This window comes from Protomyctophum bolini, assembly GCF_963924005.1.
Source record: "Protomyctophum bolini genome assembly, chromosome: 18".
In the NCBI taxonomy this organism is placed as follows: Eukaryota; Metazoa; Chordata; class Actinopteri; order Myctophiformes; family Myctophidae; genus Protomyctophum; species Protomyctophum bolini.
The window spans coordinates 13,963,534-13,983,973 of record NC_137879.1 but is presented as its reverse complement, the minus strand read 5'-3'; the positions used below and the strand labels follow the sequence as shown (position 1 = coordinate 13,983,973).

Here is a 20,440-nt window from a genome sequence, read left to right as displayed (position 1 = left end):
ATCTACAAGATCTGCATCGTGTCGCGTTGTGAGCTAGCAGAGCGGCCACTTTGATTAGTCTTGAAAACAGTGATTCATCTGTGTAAGTGTGGGCCTTGCCTTTTGGTTCTTGAGCCGGGAAGTTTGGGGAGCCGCTGCCCAAGGACGCCAGAGTCATTGTCCTGTGTCTATTATTTATCTGCCTCCCCAGGCCCCCACCCTCCCAAACACTCACCACGCACGCACGCACGCACGCACACACACTTTTCCTCCCGAAAGTCAGGCCGCTCTCTCCTCCCCTGCACGACATTGACATTTTCTCCCGGCAGATAAAGCGGGTTAAAAGCTGCTGCTACGTGGCCCCTTCCGCCACCTCAACCTTTTACTTGGCGTGCTGTCATTAATATTTGAAGTCAGGCCACCCCCCTCTCCCTCTCCCTCCCCCTTTCCCTTTTTGCCCACAAATATACTTTCAGTCTGGAAGAGGGGGACCGGAGGGACCCTACGACAATCGACAAGTCCAAGCCAAGCATCTTTGGCGGCTGGGGGGTGGGGGGGGTGGAGTGGGGACGGGGGACGGGGGGAGACGTGCGGAGTGATTTCAATTAAGATAAACGCGCTCACGTTGGCCCGCTCTCCAGCTGTCATTTTCAGCGCTTTTGTTTCAGAGCCGTGGGTTGGAATGTCGATGTCGGAGAGAGAAGCTACTCTCGCCTTGAAAGGGGAGGAAATAAAGAAATGGCCCTTAAAAAAAAAAGGGGGGAAAAAAAACCGTTTTCCATAGGACAATAAGGGGCCGGCCCTTTGTGCTTCCAGTTCTCTCGTCTTCTTTTCCGGGGCATTATCAAGTGGCGTTTTAAAAGCGCCACTCTATCTAAAATTGATATTTCAGTCGTGGTCATATTGAATCGGTGAAAAGAAATTATATATAATTTGCAACGTTTTTATTACTTTTTCGTTGGGAGCCATTTTCTGCTGAATATCATGTTAATGTGACTTTATCACATTGACATTGACTTTGAAGGCTTATTAAATGTAATCATAACATATTTATGACAAGATATATATGACTATTCATAAGCCTGAACTAATGGGGTCAGCCTGGATTAAAAGCATTATTTACTTTAATATACTGTAAATATCAGGGGGTCCCACTTTTTCAGACCCAAAAGATACAATTGGTGTCTCACTGGGACCCAGACTTACTATAATTCATTATAAATTGACCTTTTAAGCCATATAAAGTGGATGAAAATAGCAGTACGGTATACAGTACTTGTATATATATATCTGGTATTATTATCCGTCTTCAACCGTTTAGTTGTGTCTCAGGGGCAGCAGTTCCAGCAGAGAGCTCCAGACTAGCCACTTCCTCCTGGGGGGATCCTGAACTTGAACTTGAACGGATCTCTCACGGACCCCTTTGGTTCCATTTGTACAATCTCAGAGTTATGGAGATTCTTGGAAGTTACGTTTCTGAATCACCACTTTAAAGGAACCCTCTGTGTGAGAACATGGTCATTCAGTGTGCTTCGAATGAACCCTTGTGTTCCCCTGCAGCTGGAACCATCTCGGGAGAGGAGGTCCCCATCGTCTCCAAGACCAACATCAAGGAGTACAAGGAGAGCTTCTCCTGTGAGAAGTTCACCTTCAGGAGCAACCCCAACATCACCTTCTACGTCTACGTCAGCAACTTCTCATGGCCTATCAAGATACAGGTGAGGACTTCATCTTCATCCATGCCCCCCCTGAATTATTTTTGTTACCTATCATTTACATTCATGTCATGTCATATTACGGCCACCGCACATGTGAGGAATTGGCTAAGACTCCACAGGAACGCTTCTGCGTGTGTCTGGCCATGCATCATGTTTGAACTACTAAGTACCCATGACACTTGCCATGAAGGAGACCTATTTCATCCCATGGGGGAAATTCAGCAGTTGCTTCCCAGATGGGATGGGATATCTACAGTAGTTTGGTTGAGCTATTCAAATTGTTTGATTTGTTTATTGCAAACAGTTTGTTTGCCAATAAAACCTGCTTTTGCAGTGGGGTTTGGATCATTTTGAGTGCAACCTTACTGATAACCAGATGTACCTCAGAATCCCTACTCTGGGAATGTCATAGTAGGAGAACATTCAAGAAAAACAGGTGGAGATTCAGCAAATATAACAGATGTACAGTATACTAGCTATTTTTCGATTTCATATACGCCAAAGGTTGTAGGATTTGAGTGGTTACGACAAAATGGGAAATGGGCTTGAATCGACAATGGAGCTACATTTTAATAATTATGATATAGACCGTATTGCATTAATGCAATTTATTACAATCACAGGATACATATGCAGTAATGAACCGGCGTAAGCACAGTAGCACACAGCTGTTGGTTTTTTCCTGCAGCATTTCACTGTTTATAGCGCTTCTGTAAGCACATACCACCACGGCCATCGCTTATCTGGAGGTGTGCTAAAAACAATGATGAAACCCTGACAGGTTGGAAAAAATATCCATACTTTACTCTCATGAGCCGTAAAATAAGATGCACGCACGCATGAACGTACGCACACACATGCACACGCACACGCGCACACAAACACTGCTGCTTGGCAAAGATGGCTTTCATGAAATAACATTTTGAGTGTGATGTGTGGTCACCATGTTGACATTGAAGGGGGGAGGGACATCTTTCTTAAAGATTTAGAGGCCTTCAGGACAGCAACAGCAGTTTGAGGTGGGATAGCAATACAGACGTTTGGTTTGAGTTCCAACATAGATAAGACAAGATATGATATGATAACATGAGACCTTTGTCAAGTGATACTTTTGACATTTAGTTTTAGTCAGTCTTTTGAATAAAATTCAATGTAGTTTTAGTAAAATGCAATCTGTTACTCTTAGTCTAGTTTAATTGACTAAATAGTATAAGATTTAGTTACACCCGCATGTGCAGCCAAACAACTCTGTCTTAGTTCTATACTATATCTACTAGTCTAGTTTTTATTTGACAAAATTGTCAGTATATATCTAGTCATAGTTTTAGTGTGCGTAGCTTAGTTTTCATTCATGTAGTCGGACAAAGTAAATACTGATCCCGTGAGGGAAATTCATTTTGCCAAAGGCAGCACAACAGCTCTGACACATTACTATAGATGAAGCAGGATTAAAATACATTGCACACAACTTTGATGGATAGGGCCAAAATATTTCCACTCTCACTCCAGAGGGCCACATTGAATAATACTGCCGTATCTCCCTATTTTTAAATGTATTGCTTCTCACCAAAAATAAAGAAACCGGTTTTACCTCTCAACAAAAATGAAGAAAACAATTTTGCTACTTTTGACTACTACTATTTTCCACCCACAGGTTGCAAATCTGTAAACATTGCTTTGATGGGCAAAAGGAAACACACACACACACACACACACACACACACACACACACACACACACACACACACACACACACACACACACACACACTCGTACACAGACCCCCTCCAATACACGCCGCAAAGGCTAATTAACACAATCAGCGCTGGGATTTCTTTCAAAATAGAAGCTTGGGGTGCTGGGAAGATATGGCCGCTTTTACTCTGTAAAGCCCCTCGAGGCAGGTCAGAAGTCAAAAATGAAGAGCTTAGTATATCCATCTGGTCAAAACCACGGAGAGCTCCCTAGATTAGCAGATATGAGGCATTCTTTCTGATCCGTATACTATACGTGAACGACAACGCGCGTGAGCGAAGAGCAAGGTGTATGCGAAGAGTATGGTGGCCTTGGAGGCCAACCAAAAAGAATAGAATTATCTGAATATTTTCCTCTCGTTTGATATCAATGAAAAGGCGCTAGGACGTGTGTACGTACGTGTGTATGTCCTTTGGATCCGTCGGTTGGATTGTTTATGACGTTCCCACACGTCTGAATGGGTTGATACTAAACCAGATTTGAATTTGAAAACTTAAACGGAAAGTCAATACAAAATAAAAATAAAATAAATGTACAACTATAATTACCTCGTTTACAGGCGTTGGCTCCAGGATGAAATGACTGAGGGGCAGCAGTTGAAAATGGCGAGGGGGCACATTTTTTATACACACATACAGCAGAATTTGCTCTCCCCTCTGGCACCCCTATGTGGCGCCGGGCCTGCTCGTTTATATAACCAGCGTGAGCATACAGCCTAAAATGTCTCCAGTCTAGAAACGAACCCTGTTACTCTTACCACCTGCTTCCCAGGCTGGCTCATACCTCTGACTATTTTCTTGTTGATTCTCTTGTTGAGAGTGTAAACAGTGCAGTGTGAGGAGGAAATGAAAATAGATCCCTTAACTCATTTGTTCGAGAGACCCGAAACCCAGATGACCTTGGGATACATCACTGAGGATACGTCCCAGTTGCATCCATGCGATGTATTTTCGTTCTCATTAAACCCGGGAGAAAAAAAGACATTTACAACGTGCCACTTTGTGCCACACTGCAAGCTTGTACATTGCAATTTTTCTTTTTTTAACACACATTTCTCGTCCGGGAGTGTCCCGTGTTGATTGAACAGAATGCAGACGTTCTGGGCTCATTTCTGACTTTATGCTGCATCACGGTCAGAATATTAACAGCTCAACAGCTCTTGTTACAGTAAACTAGTTCCACTTATCCAGGAGCATCAGGAACCTCTGGTCAGACCCAGCCAGCAGCTATTCCTCTCCACTAGATTATTTTTTAACAACTTTAAACCCTTTTTAATTCAATGACCAGGGTCCCTCCAGGGGTTTATATGCTTGGACTTTTGCTCTTGTACCTCTAGACCAGGAGTCTTCAACGTGTTTCAAGCCAAGGAACCTTTAGCTAAGAGTAAGTAAGCACTAAGCAGGCCTCTCCCTACATTATTTAATACAATTGTGTTGCAGAATAAACTTTCTCATAGATTTTGTAGAGGGTAGGTGTATTTTCAGATATTTAACCTTTCAAACCCTCAATTTATTTTGTAAACCTGACTGTTGTCTCTGTACTTGGTCTGCTCCATTTCTCTCTACGCCAACTCTCACAAAATGGCCGATCTACAAGCTCACGATGGCTCGTGCCGCAAGGCGTCGTGAGCTTGTAGATCTGCTTTTTTGGAGGGGCTAATGTTCCCAATTACACAAAGATTTGGCGGACCCCCTGTAGTAACTCTGAAGACCCCCTAGAAAATAGCCAATCGACGAGTTCGTAGATTGGCAATTTAGCCGCGAGTTTTCCCATTATAGGCAAAATAGAGGAAATAGTTTATTGTGATTATCTCCAACAATTGCGATTAGGCGTTTATGTAATTGTGACACGCCTATTCATGTGGTAAAGCCATGTACACTTTGTCATATGACGAATGGGGAAAGGCGATCTGCAAACTCACGACACATCACAATGCATTTTTGAGCTCGTAGAACTACCAACAGGTTTTGAAGATTTTTCTTTTGACGTTTCACACGTGGGACACACGCACACACACACACACACACACACACACAGTCACAGTGCGACTGGAAAACCAGTCAGATTGAAAAAGGTCCACCCGGTTTCACTGATTAAGGCATCTATAAGGCACGTCTATAGCATGTCATAGACTGACGCCAGGTTCATTTTGTGGACCTGTCTTTCTAGTGTTGATAATTTAAATGTACAGATCATAGCTTTCTTTTTTATATATATTATACTGTTTAGACTCTTATTACCTTGTGTTTATCTCCATTACTGTAAATCGCTCTGGATTAAGAGTGTCCGCTGAATGCCTAAACTGTAAATTGATATCCCACCATGAAAGCCCACTGTGTGTCCAGCATACCGCTATAAACCCAGAGGAACCTGAAGGCCTCAGTACTTTAAAAGACAGCGTCCCCATTAACGCCCTCAGATGTACAGTTACCTCTAATGAAAAGTGCGGCACATAATGGGAAAAAAAAGAACCGCCGTTGTAATTATCTTCATATGGCGGTCGTGATGCAACATAGCTCACGCCAACACAACCTGCACTGGCCGGTATCGATCTCACATTCCTTTCTATTAACCCCTCCCCACCTACATGTGTAGGTGGGGAGGGGTGCTGCCAGATTCTGCGAGAGAAAAAAGCAACCTTTGTCTATGGAAACGAGCCCCAAAACTACTGTATAGGCCACAACATGAGCACTCTCAACTTATATCCATTGACTATTTGAAAATAACAGATCAACAAGCTCACAAAGTGTCGAAGTGGAAAGTGTTGTGAGCTTGTAGATATGCTATTCTATTAATAATAATAACATTTTAACACAACTCAAATCTGGTATGGAAATCTGGCAAAATAAGCAACTACACTTTAGAAACAAGCCCCCACAAAAAAACGCCACAACCCTCAACTACCAATATTTAAAAGCAAAGTCTAGCCCCAAAGTCGCTTATAATAAGCAGACCTGGCAACACGGTGCATGAGTCAACCCCGGGAGGGGGTGATGTCTCCGGGGTCGTTCCATCTGCGGAGGCGGCCGCAGTAATAGTTTTTCTATTAGATTTCCTGGCAGCACCACAGTCAATTATTTACCAATGGACTAAAGGCCTGGCTGGTTTAAATCAAATGGGCCACGGTAACGTAGCGGGATCAGGTCTCTGTCATTGGTCCGTGTTTACATTGGAGAGGGAGAGAGGGAGAGAGGGAGGGGGGGGTAGATCTGGTTGAGATAGCTGAACAGTGATACTTTGAGACTGCCGATGGTTATCGTCGCTGTCGGCTGCAAACTTGTTGTTATGTTCCGTTTATTTATTTGTCATGGACACCGCAATCACATTGCAGACGCATTGCTTACAGTATTATATCAGCAGTTTTCAACACTTTCTGAAATAGGATAACACTATAGTCTAAAACCCAATCAAGTACACACACACACACACACACACACACACACACACACACACACACACACACACACACACACACACACACACGTAGTAGTAGCAGTAGAGACAGCACAGGTCTTTTCCCACAGTACAGTTGTAGCTTACGATTGAGCAACATTAGTAACTAACTCCTGGGGGATACCGAGGCGTTCCATGGCCAGTGAGTCGATCCATTTCCTCCAACTGCGCCTTGATCTGCCGCGGGGTCTCCTCCCACTGGGACGTGCCTCGAGGGCCTCCCTAGGGAAACTCCGAGAGGCATCCTAACCAGATGCCCGAACCACTGCCTCCTTTCCAAGCGAAGAGGCAGCGACACTACTCCCGAGTCTCTTTCGCGTGACTGAATTTCTTACCCTATCTTTAAGCCACCAGCCACCCGTCGAAGAAAACTCATTTCGGGCGCTTGTATTTGTGACCTTATTCTTTCGGTCATGAGTTGACCCACACCATCATGACCATAGGTGAGAGTAGGAACGATGATTGCTCAATAGACTTTGCAACTTAGCTTTGCCTTCTTGCTCAGCCCTCTTTTCGTCACAGTGCGCTACAGCAACTGCATGCAATACTGCCCCTGTAGGCCCTACCAGTCAAACTATACATGTTGCTTCTCAGAACTGTGGACGGCAACAAAAATGCCTTCTGAATCCTAACAGTTTTCTGAAAAACCTAGCTAAAATGCTTTCCCGGATTGAAAGGTGTATATAACAACATAATAGACCTTTAATGTCTCACCGGGTTAATTGAGAGAGCGTCTATTTCGCTTTCCTGCAAAACTGGCCTGTTGCCTTCTGTGAGCTGTGTGGCATCACAGCTAAGTGCTGCGTCCATCCTCTCACCAGGCGAAAGCTGTCACAGCACTTTCTGCAGCCAGTCTGGCCACTAAACCTTTTGGCTGCTCCAATCTGCTCTTAGCGCAGATCTGACCTATAGACACTGCACCCCGTTAACCCCTTCAACGCCGCCGCTGATCCACTCGCACAGGGCTCTGGCGGAACACACTATTTCACGCACCGGGCTTAAAGCCAAGCGTTTACCCTTTTTCCAATCTCCCCTCTCTCTCTCTCTCTCTCTCTCTCTCTCTCTCTCTCCATTCTGACAATTTTGGAAAATGCTTCTGCATGCGTCCAATTACTTGATTACTGTTGTAATCATCATTCATCAATCACAATTAAATGTCTTTAGGAACCCTAACCCTGACAAATACATGATCCGGAAATGTGTGGGGTAGATATTTTGCAATGGACTTTTCACATAGTCCATGCCTCGTTCATACAAGTTGATGCTTTCAAAAAGTCGACCCCATTAAAAAAGTCAAGACAAAAAGTCACATTATTGCAGTGTGTACAGTATGTAATGTAAGCTTTATTTAACCATCAGTCACATTGAGGTTCAAGACCTCAATTGCAAGTGAAACGCAAATGTATCTCATGTGGGTTTGTGTCCATCCTGTAGATCTAATAATTATTCCCATTGACCATGGTTTGTGTTTGTCCCACAGATTGCCTTCTCTCAACACAACAGCATCATGGACCTGGTCCAGTTCTTTGTGACATTCTTCAGGTAAGACACCATCTTTTAATTAAATAAAATTACACTCCCATTGAACTGATTCCTGTTGACAGGCTCACCTGCATAAAGGCCTGTCACACACGACACACCAAGCGCTGTAGTAACTACGTATATACGGTAAATGTATTGTTATGAAAGTTGTACTACTGTAACTCATGAGTCATGACGATGGTACAGTCAACTGAAACGAAATACTTTTGTTGTCGAGCTGCTGTGAATGCAAAGTTTGAAGCAATAAAAGGGAGTCGAGAGACGCTTTTGCCGTTTGGGCTCAGCACCGAAGACGGAGGATGTGTGCGACTGTGCGTTGTTGTTAACTTGTTTTTGTCTTTGGATGGCACAGTCGACTGCACACAACTATACCGACGACACTGGTGAATGATATACAGTAGTTGGAGTGCTTGGTGTGTGGACGGCCCTGAAGAGAATGGCCTCTATGCACACAGAATAGCTCTTCCTACTCCCGGGCACCTTCCCGGTGTTACAGATGATACTATTTTTGGCTCTGTTCAAGTTAGTGTACACTGATTCTCAAACTTTTTGCACAATAGCAGCACCCTGACTTGTTTGACCAGAATGGAACAGAGCCTTCATTAGTATCATTGGCAACAAGTTCTTTCCAAAATGGCATGTGTGCGTATCCAGTAGCCCATTCAAGCAACAACTCAAATCTCTTCCCCTTGGCTCGGGGAGATAGTAGGCTTTTGGTCATCAGGCAGAGGTTCTGCTACCTCCCCTCCCCCTTCCAGGGATTCAAACTTCGGTCTCCCACATTGAAAGCCAATTTCTGAGGGGGCACGGTGGCACAGTCGGTAGTGCTGTCGCCTCACAGCTAGAAGGTCCTGGGTTCGATTCCCGCTTGGGGCGCTGTGGGCGCTGGCGGCGTGTCCTCTCCTCCGTGTCATCAGTGCCCATACCCGAGGCGGGGTTGGCGAAAGGGCCTTTCTGTGTGGAGTTTGCATGTTCTCCCCGTGTCCCGTAGGGTAGATACCCTCACAAAAACATGCAGTAATCCTGGTCTCTAAACTGCCTCCCCCTGGCCAGCCGGGGCGCCTGATGGAGGGGAAAGGAACTGGTTGGAATAACGTGTTCCTTCCACGCGCTACGTCCAACCAGGGAAACTCCCCCCTGTCAGGTGTAAAGGAGCAACTTGGACACTCAAGCATGAAGGAAGCATGAGTTAAGTCTGTTGCTCTCCCCAGGTTGGCGGAGGGTGTGTAGAGCCCAGGATCACATTAGATGATTGACACAGGGGTGAAAAATGGGTTACAAAATCGTGGGATAAAAAATATAAAAAAAAAAAAAAAATTGCATTAATCAAATCGCTGTCCTAAAACGTTGATGTCCTCACAAGTATAGGACACATAAGTAGCGTGTGTGTGTGTGTGTGTGTGTGTGTGTGTGTGTGTGTGTGTGTGTGAAGACTGGTGATAGTGTGTTTGATCACCCCACGCAGCCTCTAGAAAGTGAAACATTATGAGAGTCTCTCACAAACACTAACAGTACTAATGGCCATCTGTCATATTTCTGTTTCTTTACTTCCATAATAAATACATTATTACGGTTACTACTTACTACACTGATGATTTACAGTTGGCCAGTCTTGATTGGAGCTGTGTGATATGAAAGAGTAATGTAACAGCGATTGCATCACTATATCAATAATATTGATATGCTGTAGATGTACAGATCCAGCACACACAAACATAGATACGCACGCACGCAGTAAGCATTGGGGGAGAGTCTCCTTGAAGAAGTGGAATTTCCCTTCAGGGGGTTGAAAATCATTTTCATTATAAATGATATCATCTTTTTCATATGAACAGCAGTGACAGCAGCCAGCCATACAGAACCTGTTTACTGTTAACAACATGCTGTAGTTTTGATGTCGGGTGGAAAACTTGTATGTCCAAATCCATTCCTATTTGTTATTTTGAAAAACAATTACCAAAACAGTGAAAATAGCCATGTTGCAAGGCGTTGTGAGCTTGTAGATCAGCTATTTTTGCTACTTTTGTGCGACACTCTTGTGTGATGAAGAAGTTCATTAATTTACAAAAAAACAAAAATGTAGATATGAGGTTTAACAATAATTAACTCATTCCAACTCCCATAACCTCATTCACCACTATCTCTAAAACACATCAGAGGTTTTTTTTTTTTCCTTTCTTTTTTTTCTTTTTGCAAATCATTTAGAAAATACAAAACCGTCTGCCATCGTCTGGGGGTATACGCAGCTGAAATTAATTTCACTCTGGGAAGATGTTTATCACACAGACAGATTATTGATGCTCTCTCTCTCTCTCTCTCTCTCTCTCTACTATTATTTATTTGTCTGTCTGTCAAACAGTTGAGTTGTGTGTTTTCATTTTCTGCACTCTAATGTGTCATGTCAGGATTCAAGGGGAAACAGCGGAGAGATAGAATGATGATTTCTTTTTCCTGCTAAATAATTCATCCTCGCCATTTTGAAAATATCGCTTGACAATAAATATCTCGCTATATATTCATTATATTGCTAAATAAAATGGGCATACCTTTTGCTTTCCTCTTCCTACACTGGTTTTTAACCCTGTTTCCTGCTCAAAAGCTGACATTTTTACCATTAAGCTTATAGAGCATGCCTGCTTGATGAATCTTGACCATCAGGTCAAAATTGGTGTCGGATCCTGTGTCTAGGTCAGACATTAGCTTTCACGATCTATGATCTAAATGTCACAATAGAAGAGCAGGGAGACAAAATAGAACCACCCCAATAGTATACGTTGTATTGCATTAGCACACTCTACCATACACATTGGACAAATTTTTATTTTACTTTAATAAAAAAAAGTTACATAGACCACTTAAAATGAGCATAATGTTATGCTAACCCTTTTTATTTTTATTTTTTTCCCCAAGACGACAACAACAGGGGTCTCTTTACAGAAGTTAATCTCTAAAAGCATGAATCAGACGAGGCAGGGTAGCTACTGTACCAGAAAGTTGCTTTAACATGTCACAATCATGGCACGGGGAAGTATGTTAGCATGTCGGTAGCGCTGTCGCTTCACAGCTAGGTCCTGAGTTTGAGTCCCACCAGGGGTGCTGGGGGTGTGTTCTCTCCTCCGCGTCATCAGTGCCCATACCCTAGGTGGGGTTGGCGAAATGGCCTTTCTGTGAGGAGTCGATGACTTTGTTCTCCCTGTAGGCCTAGGGTAGGTACCCTCAACAAAACATGCAGTAATTGGTCCCTATACTGCCTTCCCCTGATCAGCCGGGGCACCTGATTTAGGTTAAAGGAACTGGTTGGAATAACGTGTTCCTTCCACGTGCTACCTCCTACCGTGGAAACTCCCCCCTGTCAGGTGATAAGAAGCGGCAGGAAGAGTAGCGTCCATACCAGGGTTACAGCTGAGCTTAGGAAATGTGAAAAATGTGGTCAAAAAAAGGAAGAAGAAAACGTCATCATAACCGTCTGTCACTGGGTTAATGAACTAGGATCTCCCTATCAATCATAGTTTTAACACCAGAGCGTTTGGATCATGCTGAATTTCCTTTTGTAAATGATTTACCCAGCGGGCTATTAATTGACACAATCAGCTGGACATTCACAGCCTATGAATGTATTATCTCCTGTAATTTGACACATTCTCCCCTTTTGAAACAGAAGTTTTGTGCGACAGAGGAGAGGAGTTTGAGCATTTCAGAGGTTCACGACCCTGTGCTGGCGTATTTAAAATCAATTAGCATAATACATCTCTGAATATTATTACCTGAGACTTGTTTTATTGAATAACATTGGTTTAATCAACATACCGGTATATGGTAGAGTGTGTTTATGCAATCTATAGTACATCTTAGTGTGCTCGTGTGGTAAAGTGGTAAATTATCACAGAGCATTTTACAAATGCTCAACAAATGGCTCACCCATTACCAACGATCCGGTGTGCAAGCCTTTTTTTTTTTTTTTACACACGTGAAACACATCATTGACAGTCAGTCAATGAAAGTAGTCCATTAGATTATGCCAGCTATGTCCAACTCGCAAAACTCAAGTGCTGTATTTAAGTATATGATTTTGATCTACTTTCCAATTCTCAATTGTTTATACTTATACCACTCCACTACATTTTACATTTGAATCCACCACACACTTTTGACAGCTTTAGTTTCTTACTTCTTACTTTGCAGAGTTACAGTAGGTTATTATTGCAGAACTTACGGTCGGCTATTTTCTAAAAGGTTTCAACTTTTTACTTTTTACTACTTTGCTTTGAAATTGTGATTTGTTTTCTATTGTGACCCACGTCTTGTCTTTGTGTTCCATTCTCATTGTGTTCAGCTATCACCACATCGACATGCGACATAACACGTATCCACCTGTTTCCACTGTCCCATGAGCCTTTTGCCTTTTGTGTGTAACATAACTTGTGTGTGCATAGCTTCCTCTTGCTGTTCCTCCAGATTTTGCAAGAGAAACAAACGGCCAGGTCTATGAAAACAAGCTCAAATGTTTTTACATCGGCTATTTGAAAATAGCAGATCTTCAGTACAAGCTCACAGCGACACGTTGTGAGGTTATCTGTTATTTAAAAAAAAATATTGAGAGTAAATTGAAATATTTTGAATATTATTTAAACATAGACAATTACATTATTAACCCTTGACGTTAAGAAATGTGGGAACCACTGGTTTAAACAATATTAGGAAGCAAGCCCAAATAAGCAACTACTGTACACTTTAGAAACAAGCCCCCCAAAAAAACACTCATTTAGCTGCGGACCACCTGGCTGGAACCCCCTCAAGGACCACTGGTGGTCCCCGGACCAATGGTTGAAAACCCACTGCTCTATGGCAAAGATGACTGGGTTCTGGGACGACAGCACCAGAAAACGGCCACCTCTGCTATGCCCTACTGCTAGTTGGAAATACTCCCAACTTTTAAAAGCAATACCTCAAAATTGTACTTGCGTTACAGTACGTGAGTACATGTACTTAGTTGACACCTGTATTATTTTCTGGGTGCGTATAAACTATCGTCTGTAGCCTGTAGGCTTATAGGACACCAAGAACAATGGAATGAACCGTCAACACCTCCTTTCTTTTCCTAGACGTGTGCGCGTACCATCTATGCCTGTAGGCGGCAGAGCCATGGGAAGTGAACCGTCATTTATTGGATTTTCTCTTTTCTCTTTCCTCTCCAGCTGTTTCCTGTCACTGCTGCTGGTGGCCGCCGTGGTCTGGAAGATCAAGCAGACCTGCTGGGCGTCACGGCGCCGAGAAGTAAGTCCCGCCGCACATCAAACACCCGCCCTGCCACCGCCGCCACCTTATATTATAGGCTATGTTCCAAGATTGTCACTTTTCCCCACAAAACAATTTACAATTTAGGCATTTAGCAGACGCTCTTAATCCAGAGCGACTTACATTAAGCAAGAAAAAAAGCATGGGGAATACATCACATAAAAACATTTATCATGAAACATGCGTAAGCTAAGAAAGTAACAGTGGAATATCTATAATGAAACTATACATATAAGCTATACATCTATACTACTATGATATACATTATGTACTATGACGTGCTATGACTACATACAATGCACTTATGCTGTTTACATAACATGCTATAAGTCTGTATCAAATGCTATCTAAGTCTACAGAATTGCTATCTAATCTGCTATTGCTATCTGCTATTGCTATCTATCTAACAAAAGCAACCTTTGTCTTCGAATGGATCCAGTGTAGTTATTTAGTCACAAGCTCTTAATACTTTTGTTTTCACTGGTTCATTATTTATAAAACCCACAGTACAGTAACGAGTATAACCGAACGAGTAAACTGATCTACAAGCTCACAACAACGCATCACAGCGCGCCATGTGGTGAGCCTTGTAGATCGTCTTTGCTATGTTTGCACAACACTGTTGTGTGATGAATGAAGGCATGCATTTACCAACATTGTATTTAGTAAATTAACGCCATACTGTGCATGCCACAGTGTCACACAAAAGCACCAAAGTAGCAGTTCCACAAGCTCAAGGTTTTTTTCTTTTTGCTGTTTTTTTTTCATTTTAATCCTGAAAAAGCAACAGTTAATTTTGGACATATGAGGTTTCTACCCCGACAGAGAGGATGATAAAGTTGAAGTACGGACATACAAGGTTTCCGCCCCCCACAGCAGCGATACACATCGCCTTGACACCTGATACGGCCCCGAAATGGGATATGATATTATATGAGCGGATACTTTGGGAGATAGAAACATTACTCATTACTTCGCCTTGGCCCGATAAAGCCAGCCCCTCGACACCGGAGATGTACACAGATCTCAAAGTAATCAATACAATCTGTTCCCCAAATCTCTGATCGCAAAAACGTGATACTAATGCATGTCCTGCTTTTACCTTGACTGCTACTATACACTTGGAAGGGGGAGTTATGTAGAGAGGATATGTCCATATCTGTAACGCACATCTTCCAAAGAAAGAGACAATTGAAAACGAGACACGGTCATTTTAGTCAAGTAAAAATAAAAAAAGGGAAAATATGTTTTTTTTCATGAGTTATTGCATTACAATTCATGGCTAAGTGAAAACATTTTTGATTATGATTCCAAACTTTGTTTTTGCTTCTGGGGTCTTTTTTTTGTTGTAAAACCGGAACTCGGTTTGGCTCCTCCCCTTTCTTAGTCCACTTCCTCCCGGGTGCTTCTGTGTGTATTCCTACTAGCAACAACTTTACAATTTACACGTTTAAGGCAGTGGTGCTGACAGGTTCTATACATGTTCTAGCCTGAGCTAACGTGTTAGGTTTCTGGTCTAGAGGGGCGGGTCGCGGCTGAGATTTGCGCACGCCCTGATTGGATCTCATCGATCTGTCCGTCACCCCCGGCCCCTCCTCTCCCCCTAGTGCAGCGCTACGTCACATCATTTGGAGCGACGCCCACCCGGAAGGGTTGACTCCCACTTTTAGACCAGAGCGGCCAATGCGTTCCTCCAGGCTTTCAATTTTTGCTCCAACAAAAATGAAAGCCTGGTACCGAGGCTATACATGTTCTATCTCCAGAAGGATAGAATAATCAGAATATGTACAGGTAGTATTGAAAGTATTGAAAGATTTATAGAGGGCCAGGAGATTGAAACGAGGGCTTAATGTTTATGCGAATTCACTTCAGTGCATGGCTTAGGCAACATCACTGGAGTTGGTTGCCAAGTTTAGGTGAAAGGCAATCATTTCAAATCTCCTCAAATCAAATTGATGCTGCGAGGCCATCCATAGCTGCAAGTGTCCATTTCAAGTTGAATGTGGATACTTTTTATGCTTAGTACTTTGAGTACCAGTATTTGTATTGTTGGATACTTGTGCCTTTCACTCCACTGCATTTCAAAGACAAATATACTTTTGGCTAATAGTATATTTCTAATTTCAACATTTTTATCCCACAATTTTGTAACCATTTTTTCACCCGGTGCCAATTGCCTAAACTGTAATCCTGGGCGCTACTCAACCTCTGCCAACCTGGGAAGAGCCCCGAACTCCCTCATGCTTCTTTGAATTCATGAGGAGTGAGCAGGCCGCTTCTTATCACCTGACAGTGGGGAGTTGGAGGAACACGTTATTCCAACCAGTTCCTTTTTCCCCTCCATCAGTTGCCCCGGCTCCAGGGGGAGGCAGTATAGAGACCAGGATTACTGCATGTTTTTTCTGTGAGGGTACACGGGGAGAAACATGCAAACTCCACACAAAAAGGCCAAACTACATTTCTAGGAAGGGAAAAATACCATATGAATTAACCATCTAAGCCCTATTTCAATTAGAGCTTCAAATGTTTTAAAGCAAGTACTTAATTGCATTTAACTCAAGTACACATTTGACAGAGCGACTTTCACTTAATAGTCGAGTAAAATTTGAGTATATACTGTACTTTGACTCAAAGTACCGGAGCCGAGTGCTCTGTCCACCTTTGATGACCGGCAATCATCAATAAGAATATGATGGCTCCCGCCAACGGTTTTCCCCTTGACATTGATAATCATAAAAGGCCGCTTTTTCTTAATTGATATATGAAAATAAAACATGACTGATAGCTGCTGTGTCACAGAGACTCCTGGCCATCCGCAAAATTATAGTTCAATAAAGATTAATGCGTGCAGATGGGACTCGGCGTATTAACATTCCGCTCACTTGTTCGCCCTGTGTGCAAATCCCATCATCTGTTTTGTCACCGCCGGTCCAGATGCCTGCATGGGAAATGATTATCGTCGTTGTCACGCAGAAACCTCCTATCTCCGTAGTTAGTCTCTGGCGTTTTTTGGGTGTAAATGAACGCCCTACTTGATCACACTGCAGCGTCACAAGAAAGCATCAAAAGTAGCAGATCCGCAAGCTCGAAACGAGGCTTCGTGTTTCGAACTAGTCCATCTATTGATGTTGATGCTTTTGACTTTTAATGCTGAAAAGTAACGGTTTTGGACATGTGAGGTTTTCCACCCGACAGAGACGATAATATAATGATCAATGCAATGTTATCTTTTAATTTAAAGTGATTTTTATTTTATTTTTCGTATTCAGAGGTGGGGGAAAAAAGAAATGGCTTTGAAGGCCTGGTCGTCCATCCTTTTGTGTTGCTGTTGTTGATGATGATTGAGAAGAGTCTGGTTGAGCTGTGTGTCTGGGCTTTGGTTGATTGATTGGACATGGAGAGAGAAGTCTTCTTTGGAGCCTGATGCGGAGAGGAAAGCGGCCTGGTTTTTATAGGGTTTACTTGTGATGTCGCATTTCTCATCACATGCTTCAATTTTTATAGTGGTTACAATTCAAAACATTTCTACTCTTTCATTACTGCCAATTTCAGTTGTTTGTCCTGTATCCTTCTTTTTTTTAATGTTTTTTTGTGGCTTTCGCCTTTATGGAGGGACAGACAGTAGGCTGACAGGAAATGGGGAGAGAGATGGGGGGGGGGAAGACATGCATTAAAGGCCGTCGGGATCGGGAGTCGAACCCGCGGCACACTGCCAGACTGGATTACCAGCCAAGGTGCCTGGACCACTGAGCCATGGCCCAGGCCGTTATTCTCTTCGGATTGAATGGACCTGATAAATCCGACCTGGAAATGCATTTACTGTTTAGAGCTGGAGATTGATCTCCGTTAGTTAGAACAAACACCATATGGCAAAGATTTTTATCGGAATATAGAGCTGTGTAACACTGAATAATAAATACATCTCTGAGATGGTTCACAATTTTTTAACTTAAGTTGTATGAAATACTTAATATAGTGGTTGCAACTGTATTAATTGATTGCCTGAGTTTCGTGATGGGAGTTCTGCTCTGGTTTTGGTGAATATTAGAGAGACAGCGAAATCCGGGCACGGCGGACGACGTATATGAAGTAGTTCCGGTCATTTTGTGGGGGGGCTGGGGTCACTTATTAAATGTAAAACAAAACATTTGTATTGTTGACCTATTTCTAAAATATTAGCGCAACCTTCGTTCAACTTTGACCCCTCTATCACATGGATTTTTGGGTGTAGTGATATGGACACAAAAAACAGTTCCGTGTGATAGAGGGGTAAAGAATGAACGAAAGCTGCACTAATATTTTTGAAATAGGTCAACAATACAAATGACATTAGTTTTGTGGATTAATTTACTTTCAATGCATATCCCCCTGTGCCCCCCACAAAATGACCGGAACTATTTGGACTCAGGCAATCAATCAATACAGTTGCAACCACTATATTATATCCAGTTTAAGTTAAACAATTCTGAATTATCCCGTTAAGGCTGAGAAAATGACACTGATGCTTTTCCGGTTTTAATGGCGTCCCTATTTTGGGTCACAACATTATAGTTGGCACATTTCACAAGGTGACAAGGCGTGGATTCTGTGAGGCCACAAAGGGATGAGAAGATGCACAGAGCCTTTTGGTTGTAAATGTCACCCCAGAGGCCACAGCGCTCAGTCTGATGGCTTTGAAGACACCTGTGAGGGCTGGCTAATGCCGGGAAATGACATTTAGCAATGTCAAAGCATGCGCACACACGCACGCACACACACACACACACACACACACACACACATATACACACACACACACACATACAGTACACACTCGCACACGTCGCGCGCACACATTTGTCGGCTCTGGGCCGTGGAATAAACCTTGTTTTGACAAAAAAAGCCATCTGGGTCAAGAAATAGAAGATACAGGCGATTGAAAGAAACTGATAGAGTGGGTATATGGGCACGACGATCAAGATGGCGCAACCCAGTGTTATTGACACCACCAGCTAGCAACCCAATGCTAACATGAGTAGCATTATGCCTTGAACAATCAAAAGCACTATAAAAGAGCAATTGCGTACATCTACGGCATTGGCGTTAAGCGTAACATTTATTAATTGACGTAGATGAACGCCAATGGCGGTTTTTGTCTTAACCCATTCTGGGCGGGAACCCCTGTTGGTATCTTACCCCCTCAGGCCGGGCACCCATATTTGAGTTCTGTACAGTATGTACAGTATTCAAAAATGTAATTTTTTTGATGCTGCTATATAAATATTTGAAGTTTTTCAGAAACCTTAGGTCAGGATTTAGAGGCATTTTTAGAATCGGCCTTAGGCCTAAATGGGTTAAGTATACCTGGTACAGTATACCCACCTGAATCCGCCAACAGCTGATAATTAGTGACACACATAATTTAGTGTGTCACTAAAGTGGTGTATTTCAAAAATACACGGGGAAGACATATTTGCATATTATAACCACACCTGGGGGTCTATTAGACTAGAGTAATGTTAACGCCATAGACGTATAATAGAACACAAAAGTACAAAACTATGGCATCCCATCTTTAAAAGGTGGTTTCTGCCAGACAGCAACAGGTATATGTATATAATTTTTCTCCTGAAGCTTGTTTGTCCAAAGTCTTCGATTTTCTTAACGTATACTCGACATGAGCAAAGTTGAAGGAGCACAATAATATGGCTAATGAGCAATTTCTCCCAACGTCCTTGTGTGGAGTGTACAGCGCTGATGGGCGCACCACTCCACCGCCGCTTTGAAGAGCTCAATCAGCGCTACATCGATCGCTGTAATAAGATTACACCCCCCTCCCCCCCTGGCACGGACAAATCCACATGTCACCTTGTTTGTTTGTTCCTTTTTACTTTGTTCCAAGTTTTCATCTGGTAAATGACCCTCCAGAGTAAACTATGGATGAGTTTAATAGTGTGTAATAGCTCTTTTCTTTAAACACTTAAACCTGTTTATACAGAGATAGCAGGGGCACGGTGGCACGGTGCTGTCGGTAGCACTGTCGCCTCACAGCTAGAAGGTCCTGGGTTCGATTCCCCCTGGCGCAGCTGTGGGTGCTGGGGGCGTGTTCTCTCCACCACGCCATCAGCGCCCCATACCCTATAGGTGGGGTTGGCTAAACGGCCTTTCTGTGTGGAGTTGGCATGTTCTCCACGTGTCCCCCCACAAAAAACATGTAGTGTGATCTCTATACTTATACTGCCTCGCCCTCCATCAGGCGCCCACCTGATGGATCATGGAACTGGTTGGAATAACATGTTCCTTCCACACGCTACAGGCTACATGCTACTGGGGAGACTCCCCACTGTCAAGTGATAAGAAGCGACCTGCTCACTCATCACTCATTGAAGGAAGCATGATTTCGGTTCTGGGCTCTCCACAGGTTGGCAGAGGGAGAGCAGCACCTAGGATTACAGCTTAGGCAATTGGCACCGGGTGAAAAGTGGGTTACAAAAACCGTGGGATACAAATCTAATCAAAAACATTGATTAGAACATTGGTTTAGAACAGTGGTTCTAAAATAAATAGCAGGTATAAATGCGTGTACATCTGCTATTTTTTAACATCTACAAAACAAACCTGGGTGGGTACCTGGCACAAAACATTTTCAGATGGGGTGGCCAAAATTACATAATATCATTTTGGGGTTTGAGGACTACTGGTTTGGATTCGGCATTGAA

The 20,440-nt window shown here is 43.0% G+C and overlaps 1 protein-coding gene across 1 annotated transcript in view; it reads left to right on the top strand.

Annotated features, from left to right (window-relative positions):
- The window catches only part of atrnl1b (attractin-like 1b), a 93,826-nt gene that overhangs the window by 54,365 nt on the left and 19,021 nt on the right, over window positions 1–20,440 (top strand). Inside the window, exons 24-26 of the mRNA XM_080789626.1 lie at window positions 1,540–1,697; window positions 8,386–8,447; window positions 13,643–13,721. Coding sequence (XP_080645752.1) covers window positions 1,540–1,697; window positions 8,386–8,447; window positions 13,643–13,721 — 299 coding nt within the window. The remainder of the gene's footprint in view (window positions 1–1,539; window positions 1,698–8,385; window positions 8,448–13,642; window positions 13,722–20,440) is intronic.